The sequence below is a fragment of the Pituophis catenifer genome, unplaced genomic scaffold (assembly GCF_029215685.1).
Source record: "Pituophis catenifer annectens isolate HBS135680 unplaced genomic scaffold, rPitCat1.0.hap2 SCAF_1, whole genome shotgun sequence".
Lineage (NCBI taxonomy): Eukaryota > Metazoa > Chordata > Lepidosauria > Squamata > Colubridae > Pituophis > Pituophis catenifer.
The window spans coordinates 81,843,729-81,864,915 of NW_027256881.1; the positions used below are offsets into that span (position 1 = coordinate 81,843,729).

The window sequence follows — 21,187 nt, forward strand, 5'->3', positions numbered from 1 at the left end:
TTATTAACAAAATAAACAACAGAGGGCAGCATTTCACTGTTAAACTTATTTTCATCTCCAAGAATTTACATTATATTTTCTTCTTTTTTCATTTTTCTCAAGGCATTTTTATGCATTTCTTTCCTTTGAGAATGTATGCATTTGCATTGTAATTTTCTTGTTTTTTCCTTTTTCTGTTAATTTTTAATTAATAATAATAAAAAAAACCAGTTTGAGCCTGTTGTGAAATTGTTGGTATAGGCCCTGGGAGATATTGCAGGTTCGGTTGCAAATCACTGCAATAAAGCCAAGTATTGCAATAAAGCACGTTGCACACACATTTTTGGGGAGGGGGAATTGGCATGGGTAGTCTTGCTCAATGCAGGGTTGCCACAAACCTTCCATTTGTATAATAAAACTAGATACACCTCTACATCATCCTAGTTCTAATTAATAATCACAGTTATCTGGTTAAATTAGAAAGTACTTAAACACTAAAAACAATTTAAAAGCAGAATGTGAGCAAAAATTCTAAACAAATAAAAAAAAAAATAAAAGACATGAATCCAGTACAACTTAAAATCAAAACTAAAAGAAATTAGTTATTGGTTTGGAGTCAAGCCTAAAATATGCCAGAAGGCACTTTACAAGTCTTCTTCAACTGAGAAGATCATCTTTATATTGAGATCCAACTCTAAACAAAGCTCTGGTCTCAGTCAAACACTTCATTCCAAGTCCAAGTGATACGGGAAAAATAATCTTGTGGGGAGATGGGCAGCAAACAAATTTAATAAAGCAATAAAAATAAAAAGCAGTGGCTGTGAAGTGGGGGACAGATCTGAATCCAAACTAACAAACCACTTTTTTTGCTCCACAAACACGAAAAGGAAATTGACGATGGGATCTACAGAAACAAACACTTACCAAGCAAAACAACGCCCTACAGTTAAATCAAAACAGAAAGAAGCCTGATGAAATACACACCATGCAAAAGTAAATAAAACAGCTACCATGCCTACTTCAACCCCTCCCCAGATAAAACATACACATGCACAGAAAACAAACTCCAAATACAAGCTCACCAGTTTATTATTTTCTTGTTTTCTAGACATCTGGGGGTATGGAGCACCTATTGAGACCAGAGGCATTTTTAAAAAAAGTAGGAGTTGCAGGAACAGTATGATTAGAACATTAAGAATTTGTAAAGAAGAAAACTGTCGATTAAAAAAAAACTTTAATAAAAAATATTTTTTAAAAAAATAATTTAAAATCTGCATATATCAGATGCTCATCACTCTGCCAACTCCATCATATAATAAACTATCATATGAAAGCACCAATTTATCCTCTTTGTATCCATTTTATAACTACCTTTCAAGTTCCCAAGCTTTATCAAGAAACAAATAATAATTTCAAAATACAAGAAAGTCAGTTATCAGCATTCTATCACAAAGATTTAAAATCATATTAAATATAAAATCAAATCTAGGTTGTAGTCACCTAGTTGATGCTAGTTGGTTCTCTGCAGTTTCTCTAATTCATCTTACACTTTTATACTTTTATGGCCCAACAAGTTTTGTTTTCTTATTTCCATGGGCAAATATTTTTCTAGAAAAGGTCTACAGCCTATACCATAATTTAATTTCATGCAATCATGTTATAAATGTTATAATCATATTTCCCCCTCATTATTAAGATAAAATTTACTTCCAGTGTAAAATAAGTATCACCTTATTATTTACTAACATAGTATTTAAAGGTGTTAACTCATATATTTTGCTTGTGGCAAACAGAAGAAGCTGAGGAGGGGGTTTTCTTCTGTAATCTTCCACTTTATGCTTCTCTTAATACAAGAAGGCATTCTATTTCCTGTGACTGGAAGAAAGAACGAAATTCCCAGGCTGAAACAGCTAAATCTGAAACCCCCCTCTTGTGTTTGCAGTCAACCGTATCAACATCTGGAGTTGGTTGACTTTTCCCTCCAAGGATTTGTTGCATTGCCCTGGATTTTCTCCATGAATTCTCTGCATTCTGTATCCATCAGATACATGTCATACACACACCCATATGTTCCATATTCCAAAACCTTCCATCCACTCAAACCCTCCAAGCATTTTTAAAAATAAAACTGAAGCTTATTTAATATTTAAACATCTAAGGCCAAAATGTGCTTTCTGTTTCATATTTAATCCCCTGATGATCAGTGTTTGCTTAACTGTAAGTGAGAGCTGGTCACTGCTTTAAATATTTGCTTTAAATTGACAGTGGCTTAAGAAACCCGTAACAATTCACAAAGCGATTCTATCTAATATTGCAACACATTTTATGTAGAAAGAAAATTATCCACCGTCTCTGGATTCCATAAAGCTGCATTCAACTAGACAATTTAAAAATGAACTTGGCCTGATCTATTTTGTAACTCCTTTAAATGAAGGATAATTTTCTTTTAAAGAGAGGACTATGGGAGACAATTATATTATCAATACAAATATATAAAAGGCAAAAGATATACTTTGAAATCTTTAAGTAAAAGATGTCTGACTTCTACTAATGTCAGCTCAACCACATATGAAATGTAGGTTCTTGAAGATTGCCATTTCTATTATGATTAGATTAATACTGAGAATTGGAAACAGTGAAATTAACATTAAAAGAGGTCTCCTTCCATTATCCCTACAGGAGAATAGCCACAGACTTAAGATGACCCCCCTTTTCTTTCCTTTCTTCTATTATTTATGTCTGTGTTAGTTAGGGCACTATCTTATTTAAATCCTAGTATTTGCCTATTTCCAGGGTATATGCAAGGGACACGGTGGCTCAGTGGCTAAGGCGCTGAGCTTGTCAATCAAAAGGTTGGCAGTTCAGCGGTTCAAATCCCTAGTGCTGCGTAACGGGGTGCGCTCCCGTTACTTGTCCCAGCTTCTGCCAACCTAGCAGTTCGAAAGCACATAAAAAATGTAAGTAGAAAAATAGGGATCACCTTTGGTGGGAAGGTTACAGCGTTCCTGACCATGGAGACGTCTTCGGACTGCGCTGGCTCTTCGGCTTTGAAACAGAGATGAGCACTGTCCCCTAGAGTCAGATAAGACTAGCACATATGTGCGAGGGGAACCTTTACCTTTGGGTATACACAAGTGTTCTCCCTAGAGTTATTGAAATACCTGAAGTATATCTCAAAAGGTGTAACAATTGGAAGAGAAGAGGGTACCAAATAGAACAGTCCCTAAGTACGCAAGCACATATTTCACATATTTTATACTCTTCTCCCAAATCAGCTCAATCAGATTCCTGGTTTATACAAACGTACAAACATACAAAATGATCCCCAAGCCATTTAAATTATACTCAGTCAGATCTGAAATTATTCTGGTAAATTACAGAAAGAACCTGCACCACGATTTACAAACTATAACCTACTGGATTAGATTCTAGCAAGCAACTAAATATACCTAGTCTGGGATTGCTCCTGATAATCCCATAAACCATATCTAGGGAAAGTGAATACTTATTATAGACTTTTATATTCTTCTCCCTTATGTGTAAATTCCCTCCTTGGTTTTTAAATTGCTCTAATCATAGTTTGCTTTAATATTAGTAAATGATTAGTCTATGATCTATCTAGAATGAATGAATGATAATAGTCTATGTAAATCTTGGGGGAAATTAAATGCTAGGATGAACAAATAAATCACAAGAAAATGCAATAGTAAACCTTCTTATAAACTGGGAGAAAAAAATGTTAACACTCAAAAATTTGGAAGATTATCAGCATTGTATTTCTTCCCAATGAATGTAGACATAAAATACATAGGCCAATTGTAAATCAATCATCCCAACACACTGTGTAATCTAAGATGCTCTTGGCTTTCTCTGAAAGCAGCACTATGTAAAACCCCCGATTTAAAAACAGGGAAAAGTTCACTATTTGTACACATGCATATGTATTCACTAAGCATTCATTTTAATGGAATTTATTTCTACATATACATGAAAGCATAAGTATTAACACTTTGATATTTTAATCAAAGGCTAATTTCTGATTCCCGTCAAATTTAAAATAGCAGTAAAGTTTAAAGTAATAATTGAAGGTATTTTATATTCTCTTACTTGGCATGCAAGTCCATTCAATTCAACTGAATTTCCTTCTGAATTGCTAAGATTTCCCTCCCTGTGAATGAATAATCAGAGGTCTGAAGAAGTCTTCTAAATTCTTGAATTCTTGGCAAAAATTCTGTAGTGTAAAATCACTACCACACACATAAAATAGCAATCAGTTGATCTGAAAAATAATTTTTTGTACCTGTGATAATGATAATCCCATTATTTTTTCCATTTGATAAAAATTAAGGGTTTTTTTCCCCTCCAATGTAAAGGATTCCTTTATTTCGATTTCTCCAACTGAGATATTTATTGAAGGGAGGGAGGGAGGGATAAATGAAGAAGCTGAAGAAAAGCAGAGCTAAAAAAACACACATGTGACTTTCACTGTCTGTTGAAAAAGGCAGACTGAAGTTCTGTTTCAGTAGGTTAATCTTTGATGGACAGCTCTTTGTGGCCAGCCATTCTCTAATTGCTCACTGGGGAAGAGAACGTGTATCTTCTAAATTTAATAATGAAATCTCTGCACTTTGGTCATCCCTAATGGTTACAAAAAGTTTGAGACTGCAGATTAGCAGAATTTGCTTAAATCAAGCATTGTATAAAATGCTTCTATATATTTACAATATACTTTCAGAACAAAAGCTAAGACATTTTCTAGAGACATTATTTTACAAATCTGTCTCTCTAACATATAGTGCATGTATATTCTCTCTCTCTCTCTCTCTCTATCACACCAACAGATTATTTCTTTTAGCAACTGTATTATTTAAATTATACTGAAATCAATTACTTTCAAATTTCCTTTCCTCCATCTTGGGCTGAAGATAATGAGAGCTATAGTAAAACATATTTACTATAAAGCATATTTACTCTTAGACAAAAAAGAATGATTTAAAGTATACTGCTATTTTAAATCATTTGTCTAAAGTAAATTGTAGCTTGAAGAAGTCAAGTATTAATTATTTTACAATATTCTTCTTTGACTAGTGCAGGCAAAAATACTGTATCTACATTTTAAAACATGATTTATATTAGCTTGATCCACAAAGAACTCTAAAATATACTTTGTGGCACTTTCTGTAATAAACTAATCATCTTCATTTAAATTACAATAGTTGACAGGCACTTATATTTGGGGTAGGCAATTTTTGGAATTCATGAACATGTTTGCAATACTAAGGAAATGTCAAAATACAATTATTTTACTTATCTCACTATTGAGATAATTTTAAATTAATTTGTCACCCTTATACATCTAGAGGCAAATTTCATGCCTCACTTAGTCTAATTTACACTGACCCTGTATTAGAAAACTCTTATGTCTTTCAGACAAGATCATGAGAGAGCTTGTTTCATTCAGCCATTATTGGCATGCAAGTTATGCATTAGGAGAGTTGGGTTAATACAGTAAATCAAAAGGACTAGAAAATACATACACACACACACACACACACACACACATATATATTCTTTAATAAAGCTCTCCAGAAGTCAAATGCATGTCGAAAGAAACAGAGAAGACATGCATTCTTCTTGTATCCTGAGACTCTCCATATAAATACTTTTAATGTTCTCCTCCAAGTAGCAAATCAAAGGTGTGATGGAAAACATATTTACCACAAACACCAGTGGTAATATTGGTGACTACCTTATTTCAACAGATGACTACCTTATTTCAAAATAAATTAGGCGGCACTTTATACCCTCTATACAACAATGCTAGAGAAGAGGCTTCTTGTATTGCTATGATTCAGCTACCTAGCCATGGCTGCTTTTTATAAGAAAGTTGCCAACCACTAGAGGTGTACACTGCAAACATTTTCCTTAATTGAACTGAAAATATACCAACACATCTCAAAAATGAATGGCTTAAAGGGTCTACTTTTTAAAAGATTTGCATGGTACATGAAACATTAAACATGTGATTTGATATTTAAAAACAAATGCCCAATGGTGGGTATCTATCACCTAAGTTTCAATTCTGGTTTTCCACACTGAGGTATTTAATGATAATAAAATATGGCATTATAATATACAAATACTCCCCATTATTGGAGGAATAACTCAAGTTAATGCATATTATTAATATCTTGCAAGAAGAACCAGAAGTGGTTCAACTCACACCCACTTGGTATATAGTTTACATGATTTGCTCCTCATCTCAAATATATATCTCAAATTTGGCTCAATTTGCAAATTTAATCTTATGAACTATGGTCTGGCCTGCAGGGAACAATTTTCTTCTACATTACTGTGAAATTGGTACCGTTATATAGTAGAAGGAAACCAGCAGGCACATCTAGCTGGGGAAAGATCCTCAACTGAAGAAAAATAGGATTCCTTCAACAATCTGTTGCCTGCAGATTACTACAATTACTACAATTCTAATAGCAGTAGGTGTCATCCCTTAGTGTATGTGTGAGAGTGTGTAAGTGCTGCAGAATGTATTTTTCTCCATTTCTTTCCTGATTTGCTAGTTATGTCAGGAAACCTCAGTAATTTTGGCTTTCTTGGTAGTGCCATGTGTCTCTCTGTTTCTCCTGCCTTCTGCTATGGTTGAACACTGCAGAATAAAACACTTCTTGAAATTTCCCCCATCTTCCTTGCCATTCTCTGACCTCCTGCCTCATCTTTCTCACAATGAATTGGAAGTTCTGTTCTCTGAATACCTGGTCTTTTTCCCCACCGATTTGAATAGTGTGGTAAATTCTCATAAACTACTGCTACTTATTTGTTTGCTATGTACATTAGTACTCCTCACAAGTTGTTGTCTTATTATTTTATTACCTTTATGCCATTAGTCTCAGAAGTCAGTTAATAAATTGCATTGAATGGTTATTAATTATAGGGTTATTTTTGGGCTTAGGAGCTATAATTTAAAGGTCCCAAAGAAAGAAGCAATTTGGGAAATCCTAGTTCATAATAACTAGAATAATATCAGTGGATACAGAGTTGCAATTACTGAATGTCACTTTGAATGTTCTTTCTATCCACTATATTGGATTGGATACTTGGAAATAGTATGCCTATTACGGTAATATATAAGCATCTGACTGTGTTTCCAGAGATTTATTTCAAGCTAGTGTTGAAGAACTGGAATTAACCTACCACAAAACTTAATTTTCATGGTAATGTCACTTTGCCCAGTATCCCTCAAGAATTCATTATATCTTTTATAACAATAAAACTGTCAGAGATTACTTCAGAAACATGTTTTTTCTCCCCAAAAGTGACCAGGCAACAAAACTGAAAAACTCAATAAACTGTTGAAGATAAAGTTGGGAGACAAGCCATAAAACACCATTAAAAACAGCCAAGAGCAATTAAGTCAGAGTCCAAAACAGATTCTGGAAATTGTCCAGGGATCAAACATCAAAGAGCTAAGAGGAGTCTGGCAACAAGATCAGAGGCCAATTCACAGGTATTATCTCAGCATAGACTGTTTGATATTGATGGTTTTTAAAGCCAAAACTTCTCATATCTAGACCTTGGTTGCTGCCAATCAAAATTCTCTAGAGATAATTCTTCCTTGTAAATTGAATCTAACTTTCAAGTAAGCTTTTATTTGACTTTTTCCCAGGACCATTTCTAGGTCTCAGTAGACAGTTTTGATGTTGATCCTGAACATATACTTACCTCTATATCCTGGGATTGGGGAATAGTTGAAATTAATCTGGATCAAGTGAAGAACCCTTGTTCACAGGATAACTGAGTTTAAGAATTGCATTGTGTAAACATTTCCGGGAAATCAAGAGTCTTAAAGGGCCTGAGTTGGGAATTATGAAATGGGAAGGGAGACCACTAAGTATCAAATGGAGAACTACCCAAAGGCAAAAATCTATGCGTAACTATTAGACTGCAACTAAACTGACATTGCCAAGTTATTCTTTTTTTCTTGCAACATCATATGCAGCCAAGTTGTTTGAAGTTGTGAATGATTCTTGTATCCAGTGAGAAACTGCTGTCAAAATTCATGTATTCGGATCTTTTTTATGCTACTTGTTTATAGACACAGAGGGAGATTCTGGCATAATGAACACTTCTCTCCACATTCTATGGATATTTTCATATTTTAGCCACTTAAAAGTAATTGTGGTAGACTGTAAAAACAACGACACAAACACTGCATCTACTAAACAACACAAACACTACTAAGATCATCACCATTCATTTACTTTTAAGTGTTCTGAATTTCTTCATAAAAGTTTGCTTTTTTAAACAATCATTCATTTATTATTTAATTTTTGAATATTACTATTTTTATCAGTTATGATGGAAAGCTGGAAAGATGATCAATGTTTTTACTACGTAACTACAGAAATGCAGTAAGTAAGAAATGTAGTTCATTTGTTCCTTTCTGTGTTTTCACTAACATGCCAGAATTAGGGCTCCTTCTGAATTTAGGAATTGTTATCTGATTTGAGTATCTTACCAGCTTGAAAAAAAAGGAAGTGCGACTTACCTTGGAACACATCTGTGAAGTGAATCTGCTCAATAAAGCCACAAATAGCACAGATCCTAGTCTAAAAATATAATTTTCAACTAGATAGCGCAAAATAAGAGATAAGAAAAACAAGCTTTCAGGCAAATGCCAGTTTTCCTTTTTGATTATGTGTCGACAAGGTAGTGTCAACTCTTAATGAGCACATAGGCAGGCCTTCTCTATGTGATTTGTCTCCTGCTCACCCTTCAAATCTTTCGGCAGTGGGAACTATCAAAACTAATCTCCATTCCTTTGGAATCAGTGCCCTTCTATTTATAATTTAATTTAATGTCAATAGGGAGGTTACAGCAGGGGCTCACTAGTCCAGATTATTCAAAATAGCTGCCAGTAGTTTTTTGAGGAGTCAACTATATTCTATAGGGGCAATAGCAACAATGGCATGCATCACACTTTATGTTCTATAACGCAATATTTCTAAATGTTTAAGAAAGTTTTGTTCCTTTCACCCTCATTGCACCAAGCATGTATGCAGTCAAGGCTCCTGTACCTTAAAGACCTCTTGATCTATGTGTTATGGAGGTTATTCATGTTCCAGCATGTAACTTACATGGGCTATAAAAAGAACTGGATAGCCCCAGGTATGCAAATGCTTCTGTTCACTGCAATAGAATTCAGTATACTATTTACATACCCCTGTAAACATCCACTGCACGTCAATATTACAACTGTATATCTGAATTATATTGAGATTTCAGAATATCAATTTTAGCACATAATATTTTGGGAGAACAAAAAGGATTGTATCGGCATATATTCTCCCGTTTCTGTATAAAAAGATCAGAACTTCCAATTTCCTTTGATCTTTTCCAGAATTCCAAGCAATCATTCCTGTATCCATAAACATCTCCTTACCTTCTAGTGTAAATACTGCCTGCTGTTCTTTCAGCACTTCTGGTTCGTGGCTGAGCTCCACATACTCTTCGGCAATTTCATTAATGCTGGATATCTGTCCATTTTTATGTAAAATCTACATAGAGAAATAAAATACAAGAAGGAAAAAGGGAAGGAAAAATAATTGTCAGTATATAACAATCTTTTAATTACTTTTTTTTAGTAGAAAGAGAATGTATTTTAGAATGTGTCTTTTACAGTTTAGAAATCATAAAATGTACCTCTGTGGCAGGTGGTTTGATTGCAATTTGACAATTTGGAAAAACGTTCACACATGAGGTAATACTTTTTTAAAAAATTGATTACATCAACGGAAGTATGAAATCAGATTAGTTCTAAATTGATCTGTACCTCAAAATATTCATACACACTATATAAATACTAATCCTACACACACACACACACACACACACACACACACACAAACTAACCTGCTGGTATCAGCTTTATCAAAATGTACCCTTTCTAGCCATGAACAATGTCTTAACAAATACAAATGTAAAGACAGCCCAATCATCAGCAGAAAGATTCAACAGATGATATCTTTCTCTGAAACAGAGGGCAGTAAATGAAAACAGTCATATGAGGTACCTCTTATTTTATGTATTTGCATCCTGCCTTTATCATTTTTACCAATAACTCAAGGCGGAAACATATCCAACACACCTTCCTCTTCCTATTTTCCTCACCTTCCTCTTCCTATTTTCCAGGGTTCCTAAGCACCCTGTAAGATGAGTTGGGCTGAGTTACTAGCCCAAAGTCACCCAGCTGGCTTTCACACCTAAGGTGAGACTAAAACTCACTATCTCTTGCTTTCTAGCCTGGTGGCCTCTTGAAGATGTTCACTTTAGCTAATGTTACAGAAGTTCTTGCCAGACTGAAAAGGGATGAGCTCGTTTGAAATTTGCCTCATAAACATGCAGCCTGCTTCCTCCTTTTGTTCAGGTGACACCTCAATCCTAACTCTAACACTCTCTTCTAAGCAATGCCCTTTTCCTGGTGCTGACAATAATTCCAACTGTTTTTGTCTCAGACAGTTCTCCCTCTCCTTGAGGGCATTCTCAGTTCTTCCCACTGCACTAAAGTATGTTAATTTTTAATGGTCTGAATTTGTGTAAAACACTTCAGCTACTTTAGCTAGTTCAGAGCACATCTCTCCCTCAAATGCCAGACATTCCAGCAAAACACTGTACCCTACTTGTTCAGCTAAAACGGCCTTTTACCAGACTTAAAGAAAAAAAAACCTTACCATAAATCAACCAATAACTCTTCTTAAGTGCCATCAGAACTTAAATATGCATAATCATTCTTTTTAATTTTAAAAGTATTTGTTCATTAAATTAAATAGTTAACTTTTTTCTAAAGAGAACAGAAGACATTCTTTAAAAACAAAGACAATAACAGCAATGGCAAAAAGAAATAAAAAGCACAAATGGACTAATGCAAAATTAGACAGATCATGTCTCAAGGGCCAATAGATAACATTTGGTAAATTTGCATAAAAAACAAAAACCAGAAAAGCCCTAAAGCTTGCTTTTCCTGCAGACCCTAACCCAATTTACAGAGCAAGAATTTCAACTTGGATTATTTAACTGAAAGTCAATCTAGTTCCAGAATTAATAAGCGAGATCCATACTTTGCTTAAATTTAGGAACATTCCTTTGAAATTAATCATCTATACATGTAAACAATTTTGTGAAATTAATTATTTAATTAAATTCCTCTGGAAAGGAGGAAAACAGGTCCCCTCTAATTGATAAACGCAGTTGAATGAGTGCTGCATTTGTTCATTCAGTATACAGTGTCTGCATCCTCTCATGAACAGAAGATCCTTTCGAACGAGAAATTATTTCATTCAGTTCTTCATTTTTATCCTTGTGACCCCCATCCCCTGATAACCATCTCATTAACAGCAGTTACTCTCTTCATAAATAGAATCCAAAATTGGCCAGTTATCAAAGCCTAGAGCCAGACCAGCCTGCTGATGAATATGGATATATCTCCTTCCATTTCTAATCACCATCATTCCAACATTCTTCAGGACAGACTAAGGTCCATTCCAAAAATTCCACATGCCAGTCCCAAAGATATTAATGCTAATTTTGCCTTATAGTATTAAAACCTTCCATCCTGGCCTTATTAGATGTTCCTAAAATAAGATAGGTCCAGTTGTCTAAGTTGGATTAAACTAAACAGTATACTAAAATATTTTTCTATGTTCTTAGATGACTCAGCAGCACAGTGCATTATAACAGTTAAAATTCTTTCAGCAGGACTGTCTTAATTGTTTCAAAGTAGATCATATCTATGCATTTTATTCTAATAGTATTTCCCCATGAATGGCAGGGGAAAAAATGATTAATATCAAATAATATCTGAAACAATAAATCCTACAAGAATATCATTTTGGTCTTCTCAGCCTAACACCTTTGAAAAATTAAGCATTTTGTAGAAGCCTCAAAAGATGCAACCAATCTATCAATATGATAGATTTGTCCACCATAGAGTTGTTTGATCTTGACACCAGAGCATTTTTTTTTGTTAATACTCAATATGACTATTAACCAATAACAACAACAAAAAAAAACACTGGTGTCAAGATCAAACAACTCTATGATCTTGTTCAGAAAGACCATCCTCCAGCTCCCTGGGTTGCACCTGTTGAGGGGTGCCAGGGGAGGCATGTACAGTGGCTGGCAGAAGACACTGAGCTAGGCTCTGTCTGATTGCCCTGGTTATGATGGCTTCCAAGGCCTTGCCATGGGGGGAGGTGGAAGCACCTGAGCTGGAGCTGGGTCAGAGGCAGGTGGTGGAGCTGGAGCCCGCTGTTGGAATGAGGTATCAAGATCCGGAAGGGTCTGGAATACCAGGAGGCTGTCTGGGGCTGGGTCTATGGGAGAAATTGGAATGCTGGAAGACACGTCCGTCCAGCATAGACCGAGTCGAACAACTGGAGAAGGCCAGGAGGGCGGAACCAATTTGATTGGCAGACTCGGTCCTATGCATTAGACGGAGCATCTCCCAGTGTGACTGCCGTTTCCCTCCTATCAGGAGAATCACCTCTCTTCCTCCTTGGCCTACTGAGCAGAGTGCTTTGTTTGCTACAGAAGACTTAAGTTAAATTGGTAGGTAGTTATTTGAAGAAATGGGACAGAAAACAGAGGTGTATTTTGTACTCTCAAACTTCTCTGATGGTAAATTGGTATTCTGTTTAAATATTCCGACAAAATACTTAAGTGAGGTTAATCCTGTGAAACAGGGGCTTCTACTCCCCAGCTTCAGGTAAGTGAGAAAACTGGCAATAGCACCAAGCAGCTATTAAGAATGGATGGGCTTGGTGTATGATGTCTAGGCCTTAGCAACACTTTTTAATATATGCATAGACAAGACTCGAAGAGAAATCCTTTAAAATTCTTATTTTATCATTAGGATTGCTGTCTGATACAAATATTTAGTAGGAATTCTATTGAAATGCAGCAGTTCTATTTGGTTATTTTTAAAAATGGAAAATAAGTCTTTAAACTGGAATATTTGATTTTTTTAAAAATGTAATTTGTGGGGAGCTTGTTTATTTTTTTCAAGGCTTTCAAGTCTCTGATCAGAATTTCATTTGTTTTAGAATTTCTTCACAGATGCTGTTTGTCATATTCTAAAAAGAAAATGTTTTTATTAGCACCATTCTTTGAAGCAGAAAATCCCTTATATTTATAATACACTATGATTCATTTAGGAAGCACTAGTTATATACTACTATAATAGCAATGGTAGAGGCAAAGTCCTCAAGATTGAATAATTACATTACAGAGTTCAAAACTCTCCAAGCAAAGATTGAAGGCAAACAAATTTAGATCTTGTTCCCTTCTCCCAACTTCTCTGCTATGATGTGGTGTTTACTATTATGCCAGTCTCCTTTATTGTTTTACCAAAAAAAAGTTTGCCAAAAAGTTTACCAAAAAAAAGTTTGCCAGTACATTAAATAGTTTGCCAGTACATTAAATAGTTCAGAAATATACTCACTTGAGTTATTTCTTATGTACAAATATACATATACACACTTACATCCATATGTGTGCCGCCCTGAGTCTTCGGAGAGGGGCGGCATACAAATTGAATTAATAAATAAATAATAAATATGTGTAACCCTTTCTGATATCATTCGAAAGAGCTCCTCGTTCGCCTGTTCTTGGCACCTGCTTCTGTTTATGCCCATGCACTCAGATCTCTGCCCCCCACAGAGAGGACTCGCAATCTGGATGTCCTCCTGGACTCACGGCTGTCTTTAGAAGAGCATATGACGGCCGTAGCCAGGGGGGCTTTTTATCAGGTTCGCCTGATCTGCCAGTTGCGTCCCTTTCTGGACTGGGACGCCTTGCACACTGTCACTCACGCCCTCGTCACCTCCCGTCTGAACTATTGTAATGCTCTCTACATGGGGCTCCCCTTGAAGAGCACTCGGAGGCTCCAACTGGTCCAGAATGCAGCCGCGCGGATGGTTATGGGCGCACCTTGTTACGCCCATGTAACACCTCTCCTGCGCGAGCTGCACTGGCTCCCAGTGGTCTTCCGAGTGCAATTCAAGGTGTTGGTCACCACCTTTAAAGCGCTCCATGGCATAGGTCCAGGATATCTACGGGACCGCCTTCTGCCACCAACAGCCTCCCACCGACCAGTTCGCTCCCACAGAGAGGGACTCCTCAGGGTGCCATCAGCCAAGTTATGTCGGCTGGCGACACCCAGGAGGAGAGCCTTCTCTGTGGGAGCTCCTGCCCTCTGGAATGAATTGCCCCCGGATATTCGTAACATCTCTGACCTCCGGGTTTTTCACTGTGCCCTCAAGACCCTACTGTTCCGACAGGCGGGGCTGTCAAATTGAATGATTTTAAATTGGGTTTTAATTTTGGGTTTTAAAATTCGGCCAAACTATTTAATGATTTTAATTAATTTTAACTAGATATTGTATATTTGTATTTTAATTCTGGCTGTACACCCCCCTCAGTCCTTCGGGAGAATGGGCGGTATATAAATAAAATTATTATTATTATTATTATTATTATTATTATTATTATTATTATTCCGATTAAAAGAAATTATTCAATGTCCGGTGTTGGAAAGGGAGATGAAAATTTCATCCGGATCTCTCAAGTATACTAAATAGTATATCCATTCCATACAGGAAATAAAGTAAGCAGCATTAATTATGTAATTTCTACTATCCCATTTATGACTTGGCTGAAGCTTAGTATACCTTCTTTTTATACATTGCATTTGTTCTACGCTTGCTACATCTGCCTGGCAGAGAGATAATGCAGCCAAATGAAGGGTAAACACAACCTCAGTGCTTTTGTCAATGGCTGCTGGGAATCCAGCATAGAGCTTTTTGCTTACATTTCCCTCATTAAACAGCAAAATATTTATTTTTCATCCAAATCCTTACAAAAGAGGCCCCTCTTTTGGAGAAAGACTAGAGGGTGGAAGAATATTCCCTTGTATACTCTATTCTTCTTCTCTCCCTCAAGAAATCCTTCCTTGGCCTTCTTGAACAAAATTTGACTTCCAAGATATTTGTGTAAGCCTCCAGTTCTGAACAATCAGTACAGAAGGTTCTCTCTTCTTTGTGAGTTTCCTCTCAGCACAGGATAGGAGAAGAAGAAAGAGTACAGAATTAGACATAAGACAATACAGCATCATTTTCAGATGCTTCAGTTCCTCTTCTGGGACTGTACAATGAATAACATCACTGAGGCAATTTCTGTTATAAGGAAATTGTTGTTTTCAAGCACTTATAAGTCTACTGGCTGGTTCCTGCCAATGTCCAATACTGCTTCCAAAAAATGATCAGGTAACTTATTCAAGAGTGATATGGCCACTGTTTGAATGGTTAAGTCTTTGGGCACTTTGCAAATTAAAATCTAATTACAAGTAACAAAGTATGAAGCTGTCCAGCAGCATAATAAAAAACATATCAAGCAAAACCCAAACTTCTTATATTTTAAAATTAAAACATTTAAAGCAGTGGTGGGTTTCAAAAATTTTCACTACCGGTTCGGTGGGGGTGGCTATGGGGGGGGCATGCGTCTGAGTGGGCATGGCCAACTTGACATCACTCACACCCACACCCAGTCACATGACCCCCCACCTAGCCACACCCACAGGAAAAGGTAGGAAAAGTTTTGCAATTTCTACCTATCTACCTCCGCTCTCCCTTTGCCAGTCACCCTCATTTCCCTCCTGTAGCAGCCCCGGCCCTAGCCCCGCTTCCTCCCCAACCATCTCCTCTTCGTTCAGGCTGCTTACCTTCCGCGGCGGCTGGTCCAGTCAAGAAGGCAAGCTGACCAGAGTTTTCAGCGGCCCCCAGCCAGCTGCTGCTGCTGCTGGAAAGTGGCTGGCAAAGAAGCCTCCCAGCTGCAGTCTCTTTGAGAGCTGCTTTGCGGCTGCGGCAACTGGCCACAGGCCACCTAAAGGTACCAGAGGTCGCAGAAAAAGCTGCTGCCATCACCGCCAAGTTCTTCACGCACGCGCATCCCATTGGACTTGCAAGGCAATGGGATGCGCATGCATGAAGAACATGGCGGCGACGAACATGGGGGGAGCAAGCGGCAAGCAGGGGACCGGTTCGGGGGTGGGGCCAGCCGGCCATCGCTAACGGTTTGACGACCTTGGCCAAATTTCTGCCAACGGTTCACGTGAACCGGTGAAAACCAGCTGAATACCATCTCTGATTTAAAGACCCAGGTTAATACAATTGAATCCAATGTTACATCAAGGAATTATAAAGTAGTATCAAGCACATTTCTCTAGAAAAAGTATTCAATAGAGAGAGAAATGGAAAATATTTCCAATTACCATTAGATTTAATCCTATATTTTAAATATTCTGTTGCAGACATTAATTCCCCCATCCATGTCATGCGTAAGGCCTTGATTTTGTTCAGTTATCAATCATCCACTATATCAAGGGTCCCCAGGCACCGGTCCACGGCATGCCAGCAACCGGTCCATGTAAACAAGCGAAGCCCCATCCATGGGATGCATGCAGCATGCAAAACCATGCCCCTCCGGTCCACGGAAAAACCTTTCACCACAGAACTGGTCCCTAGTACCCAAAAGGTTGGGGGCCTCTGCATTATGTTGCTTAAAAAAAAAAAGCAGGGACACATAAAAAATAGACAGCTATTTATCTTCTAAATATTCAGAGCAGTGTTGCTTCATTACAATTACAGCAAAGTGGAGGCAACATTTGACATTGATAAGAACATAAATTCCATAGCAGTAGCTGTTTTATAAACAGCTATTAACAAAAACTGTACTTTTCATACACAATAAATTTAAAAAAGACTATCTATGCTCTTTCTTTCTTCCTTTATGGTTTATGTGTTTCACCCTTGCCTAGATCTATTTAATTCAATTGCTCTGTAGGATGAAGACACAACACAGATGCAAATATGATTAAGGAAATAACATTATACTATCAAAGTTCATAAACTAAATGAAATGAAGAGATAAGGTTTCTTTCCTAAAGCACTGTCCAAAATAAAAAAAATGTACAAAATATCTCCTCAGAGTTCATTTGTTTAGAAAACAAAAATAATTAAGCACAATACAGAATGATATATGTAGGTCCTGCTTTCAGTCCAAATAATTCCCCCCACAGCAAAATCCTTCCAAGAGATTAGGAATAATCCCTTCACAAACTTCTGCCAACACATTACAGTATTCTCCACTTCAGTATTTTGTTGGCATTTCTCCTTGTAGTTTCTACACAACTCCTCCAATCCACTTCCCTGAACTGTAAAATTAATTGGGCTTTGCAACTAACCCAATCTCCCTTTTATCAGTCTCAATCAAACCACAACATCTGTTTTCGAAAAGACCTCTTTTCCCCTTGTGACGTCCTCCCTTCAGTTTTGAATTCAGCACTGAACTTTAAAGGAGAATACAGAAACACAAGAAGAAATTCATAGGAGAGTAACAAAGCTGGTCAGTGATCTAGAAAACAGGTCCCAGGAGTAGAAGCTGAAGAAACTGGGTATATATTTGACTGGAAGAAGAAATACATGGCAACATTTTCCACATACCTGAAAGATAGAAGGCAGAAAAGATATTCAAGCTCTGCACTTAATGGCAGTATACAAAATAACAAAGATAAATGAATTTTCCCCATCTTTTGGGGTGGGAGGGTCACCCGAGACCACAAAAACACTGGGCATATACTTAACACACTTTGCATAAAACTCCTCCTCTAGCATGGGTTGGGACGGAAAAGAAAATAGGATCACACCCTTTCCAATCAAACCAATTGCCCATTCTGCCTCTGAAATGACTAAAAGCCATGCATGGACACAATGTTTGAAGAAAGGCTGTACAAGAATCAACCAAACTTTTTAATTGTGGGTCAGGTGGTTAGTTTTTCAGGCTACTCAGTATGAAAGCATTTATCTTTGTGGCCTCTAAATTGATACACCCACATATTTGTGGACTTAAGACAATGAACAGGTGCACCAGGTAGGAGTGGAGCAGTAATGTAGACCTGGTGTCTATTATATTTAATCTGAACCAGCCCACATATAACTAAGCATCAGAGCAGCTGTATGTACAAAAAGTTAAAAAACCGTATATCAACAGCTATGCCTGAATAGGTCATTTCCTCCCCCTTCAGATTTCTACAACAGTTAGCTTATAACATCACCTGTTCTAACAATCTGCTGGGAAACTGAGTATATAATAGATTTAAATTACCACAGGGAGCAATAAATTATTTTTTAAAGAACTCTGAATATTTTTCTTCACTGCTGCATTAACTAAATTGATTTCAACAGAAAAAGCTTCCAAAACTCAGACATATTTGATAAAAAACTCTTGGAGAAGCATTTTTGTCTGCATTTTCTTTTCTTTTTTTTTTTAAGCCAGGTTTCCTAGCTTTGAAAGTTCACATACACATGGAAACCTGTTCCCCACTCCCCACTCCAGCTTCTTTATTTATGATAAAGACTAGTTAAGTAGGGTAGGTTCCCTTCCTCTTTCTGCCCAAGGAAAAAGTAGGCTAAAAAAGATTAGTTTGAGCAGTAAATTTGCCATAGGGAAAGGATTAAGCATTCCTTTAATAACTGTCTCTCTTCCACTCAGACTAACCATTTCCTAAGGTTGTTTTGCTTTAAAGTGGTGGGAAGGGGGGGGGGGTTGGCTGCTTAGGAGATGACTGATATGGACATAAGATCTTTTAGCTCCCCCTTTTTAGATCTAAGAACAGTCCTTCCCACTAAGGGACTGTACCCTGCCCAAATCCCAGGCACTATAATTAAAGGCTAGGGTGCCTAGAAATATTGTGGTTTCCCAACAGTTCCTAAGGGGAGATAAGAAAGTTTTGGGTAAAGTAAGCTTGTCAACTGCATTTGCAATTAATGCCGCTGCAGATGACAGGTACTCAACAGTGTAAATGCCTTAATTTAGGATTACAGCAAGTCAGAATCAATCACTGTATATATTTTCCTGTCCTGCTCATTTTCTGTAGCATCAGAGTCCCTTTATTCTCCCATTACATACTCGATAACTGAGCTGCAAGGAACAATTTTGAATCTCCCCTTCTGCTTCCAACCCCTTTATAAACCAACTCCTTTATAACATATAATGTTGCCAAGGTTACACAACAATATACAATATACAACATCTACTAGGCACAGAGTAAAAATGAGTTTGAAAATTAAGCATACAGACTATTCCTATGAAAATATAATTGAGATTTTAAAAGTAAACCAATATTTTGCCGTGTCTTTTTAAGTAGAGAAATATATATATTACCTTTCTTTTCATTGGATAACTTACTATTAATAGCTGCTGATTTCACTCTAAATGAAATTCTTAGCTTTTGACTTGGCTATCAATTTCAGATGTTCTAGTATGCCAAAAATCATCAATCAACTTTACCCTGAAGTTACAGTAAGTCTGTAAGTTTTCAAATGGTTTGCAGAGTATCAAGGATTGGAATTTACTGCAAAACAGTTAGATTTAGAAACGACAGTATTCTCTAGAAATATTCTTGGTATTCTGTTAGCCTGCAATCTTTTCAATCTTTCCCATGACTTTTGATCTTCCAATGCACTTGCTTGATCCCTCTCCTATCAACAATGCTCTCGGCTGACAAAGATGACAAGAGTCCTTTTTACTTGACCAACAATTTAGGTGTCTATTATCACCTTTATGACACCAGGAAGATGCTGGGTCCCAAATTAAATGAGATAAACTATGTCATTCTCACTCTGCATAGGTAACTATGTCTTTGTGCTTTTAATCAGGCTGTACACCGCCCTGAGTCCTTCGGGAGAAGGGCGGTATAGAAATAAAATAAATAAATAAATAAATAAAATAAATAAATAAATAAACTAAAGTGAAAGTCTTTCAGTGGAAGCTTATTGTTTATGTTACATATGGAGAAAGCCTTTCTCAAACTTTCTAAATCTCTAGGTCATAGAATGGACGTTGTCTTACCTGAACGTCCCTTTTCTGGGCGCTGCGTACACTATCCATGCATGGGTTAATCCTTCAGTGCTTGGCAAACAACTGAGTGAAAACAAAAGACTTTTCCTCCCCTTTCCGGCTCCCAAGCCACGCCTCTGTTCCCATGATCCCCCAGTCTGAACGAAGGCGCAGCAGACAAGAAACCACACTATGAGTAACTTATAAACTCAACTTTATTAACTCAAATTAACGTAATGGAAAAAGAGAGCTAGTCTCAGTCATAAACAGGGGCAGTCGGCCCTAACGGGCGGGATATGGATAGTGTACGCAGCGCCCAGAAAAGGGACATTCAGGTAAGACAACGTCCATTTTCCTGTGCGCTGCTCCCACTATCCATGCATGGGATATACCCAAGCTTAAACTCCCTGGGTGGGAAGCTGACTGCCTCCAGAGTCCTCCTCCGACAACACCTTCTGCAGTACTCTGCGGCCAAACGATGCCTCAGCCGAGTTGAACACATCGATCTTGTAGTGTCGGATGAACGGTGTGAGGGACGACCACGTCGCAGCTCTGCAGATGTCCACGACCGAGGCTTGAGTGGCCCAAGCCGCCGTGGTGGCCGCGCTGCGAGTCGAGTGCGGTAGGATCTTGCCGGGACCCGGTTTGGAGGACAGGTCATATGCCAAGGCGATGCAGGCCTTGATCCATCTGCTGACCGTGGCTGCTGAAATCTTCTGACCCATGGACTTCGGGTTGAATGAGACCAGGAGACCCTCCGTACGACGGAAGGGAGCGGTCCGTCGAATGTAAATGCGGACGGCGCGTCGAACGTCTAGAGTGTGCCACCTCTTCTCTCTGGGATCACGAGGTGAAGGGCAGAAGTCTGGCAGGTTGAGCTCCTGGGCTCGGTGGAACCACGAGTTGACCTTTGGGATAAAGGCGGGATCCAGACGTAGCATCACGGTTGAGTCGTGGAAGATACATAAGTCCTTGCGGACAAAAAGAGCTGCTAGTTCTGAGACCCTTCTTGCTGAGGTGATCGCCAGTAGGAAGGTCACCTTAAATGATAGGTACTTCAGCGAGCTCGAGTCTAGGGGCTCAAAGGGGGCCTCGGTCAGTGCCCGCAACACGAGAGGCAAATCCCATGAAGGGTAACGGTGTACTGTGGGGGGTCGCAGGTTGGTGGCCCCATGCAGAAACTCCTTGATGCGCGGGTGGTGCGCGAGGGATTGGTACGGCGGGCATGTGATGACTGTTGACA

General features: G+C 37.8%; 1 protein-coding gene across 1 annotated transcript in view; it reads right to left on the bottom strand.

Annotated features, from left to right (window-relative positions):
- Window positions 1–21,187, bottom strand: part of AKAP12 (A-kinase anchoring protein 12) — a 57,282-nt gene that overhangs the window by 12,031 nt on the left and 24,064 nt on the right. The window contains exon 2 of the mRNA XM_070931611.1: window positions 9,437–9,551. Within this exon, the coding sequence (XP_070787712.1) occupies window positions 9,437–9,551 (115 nt within the window). The remainder of the gene's footprint in view (window positions 1–9,436; window positions 9,552–21,187) is intronic.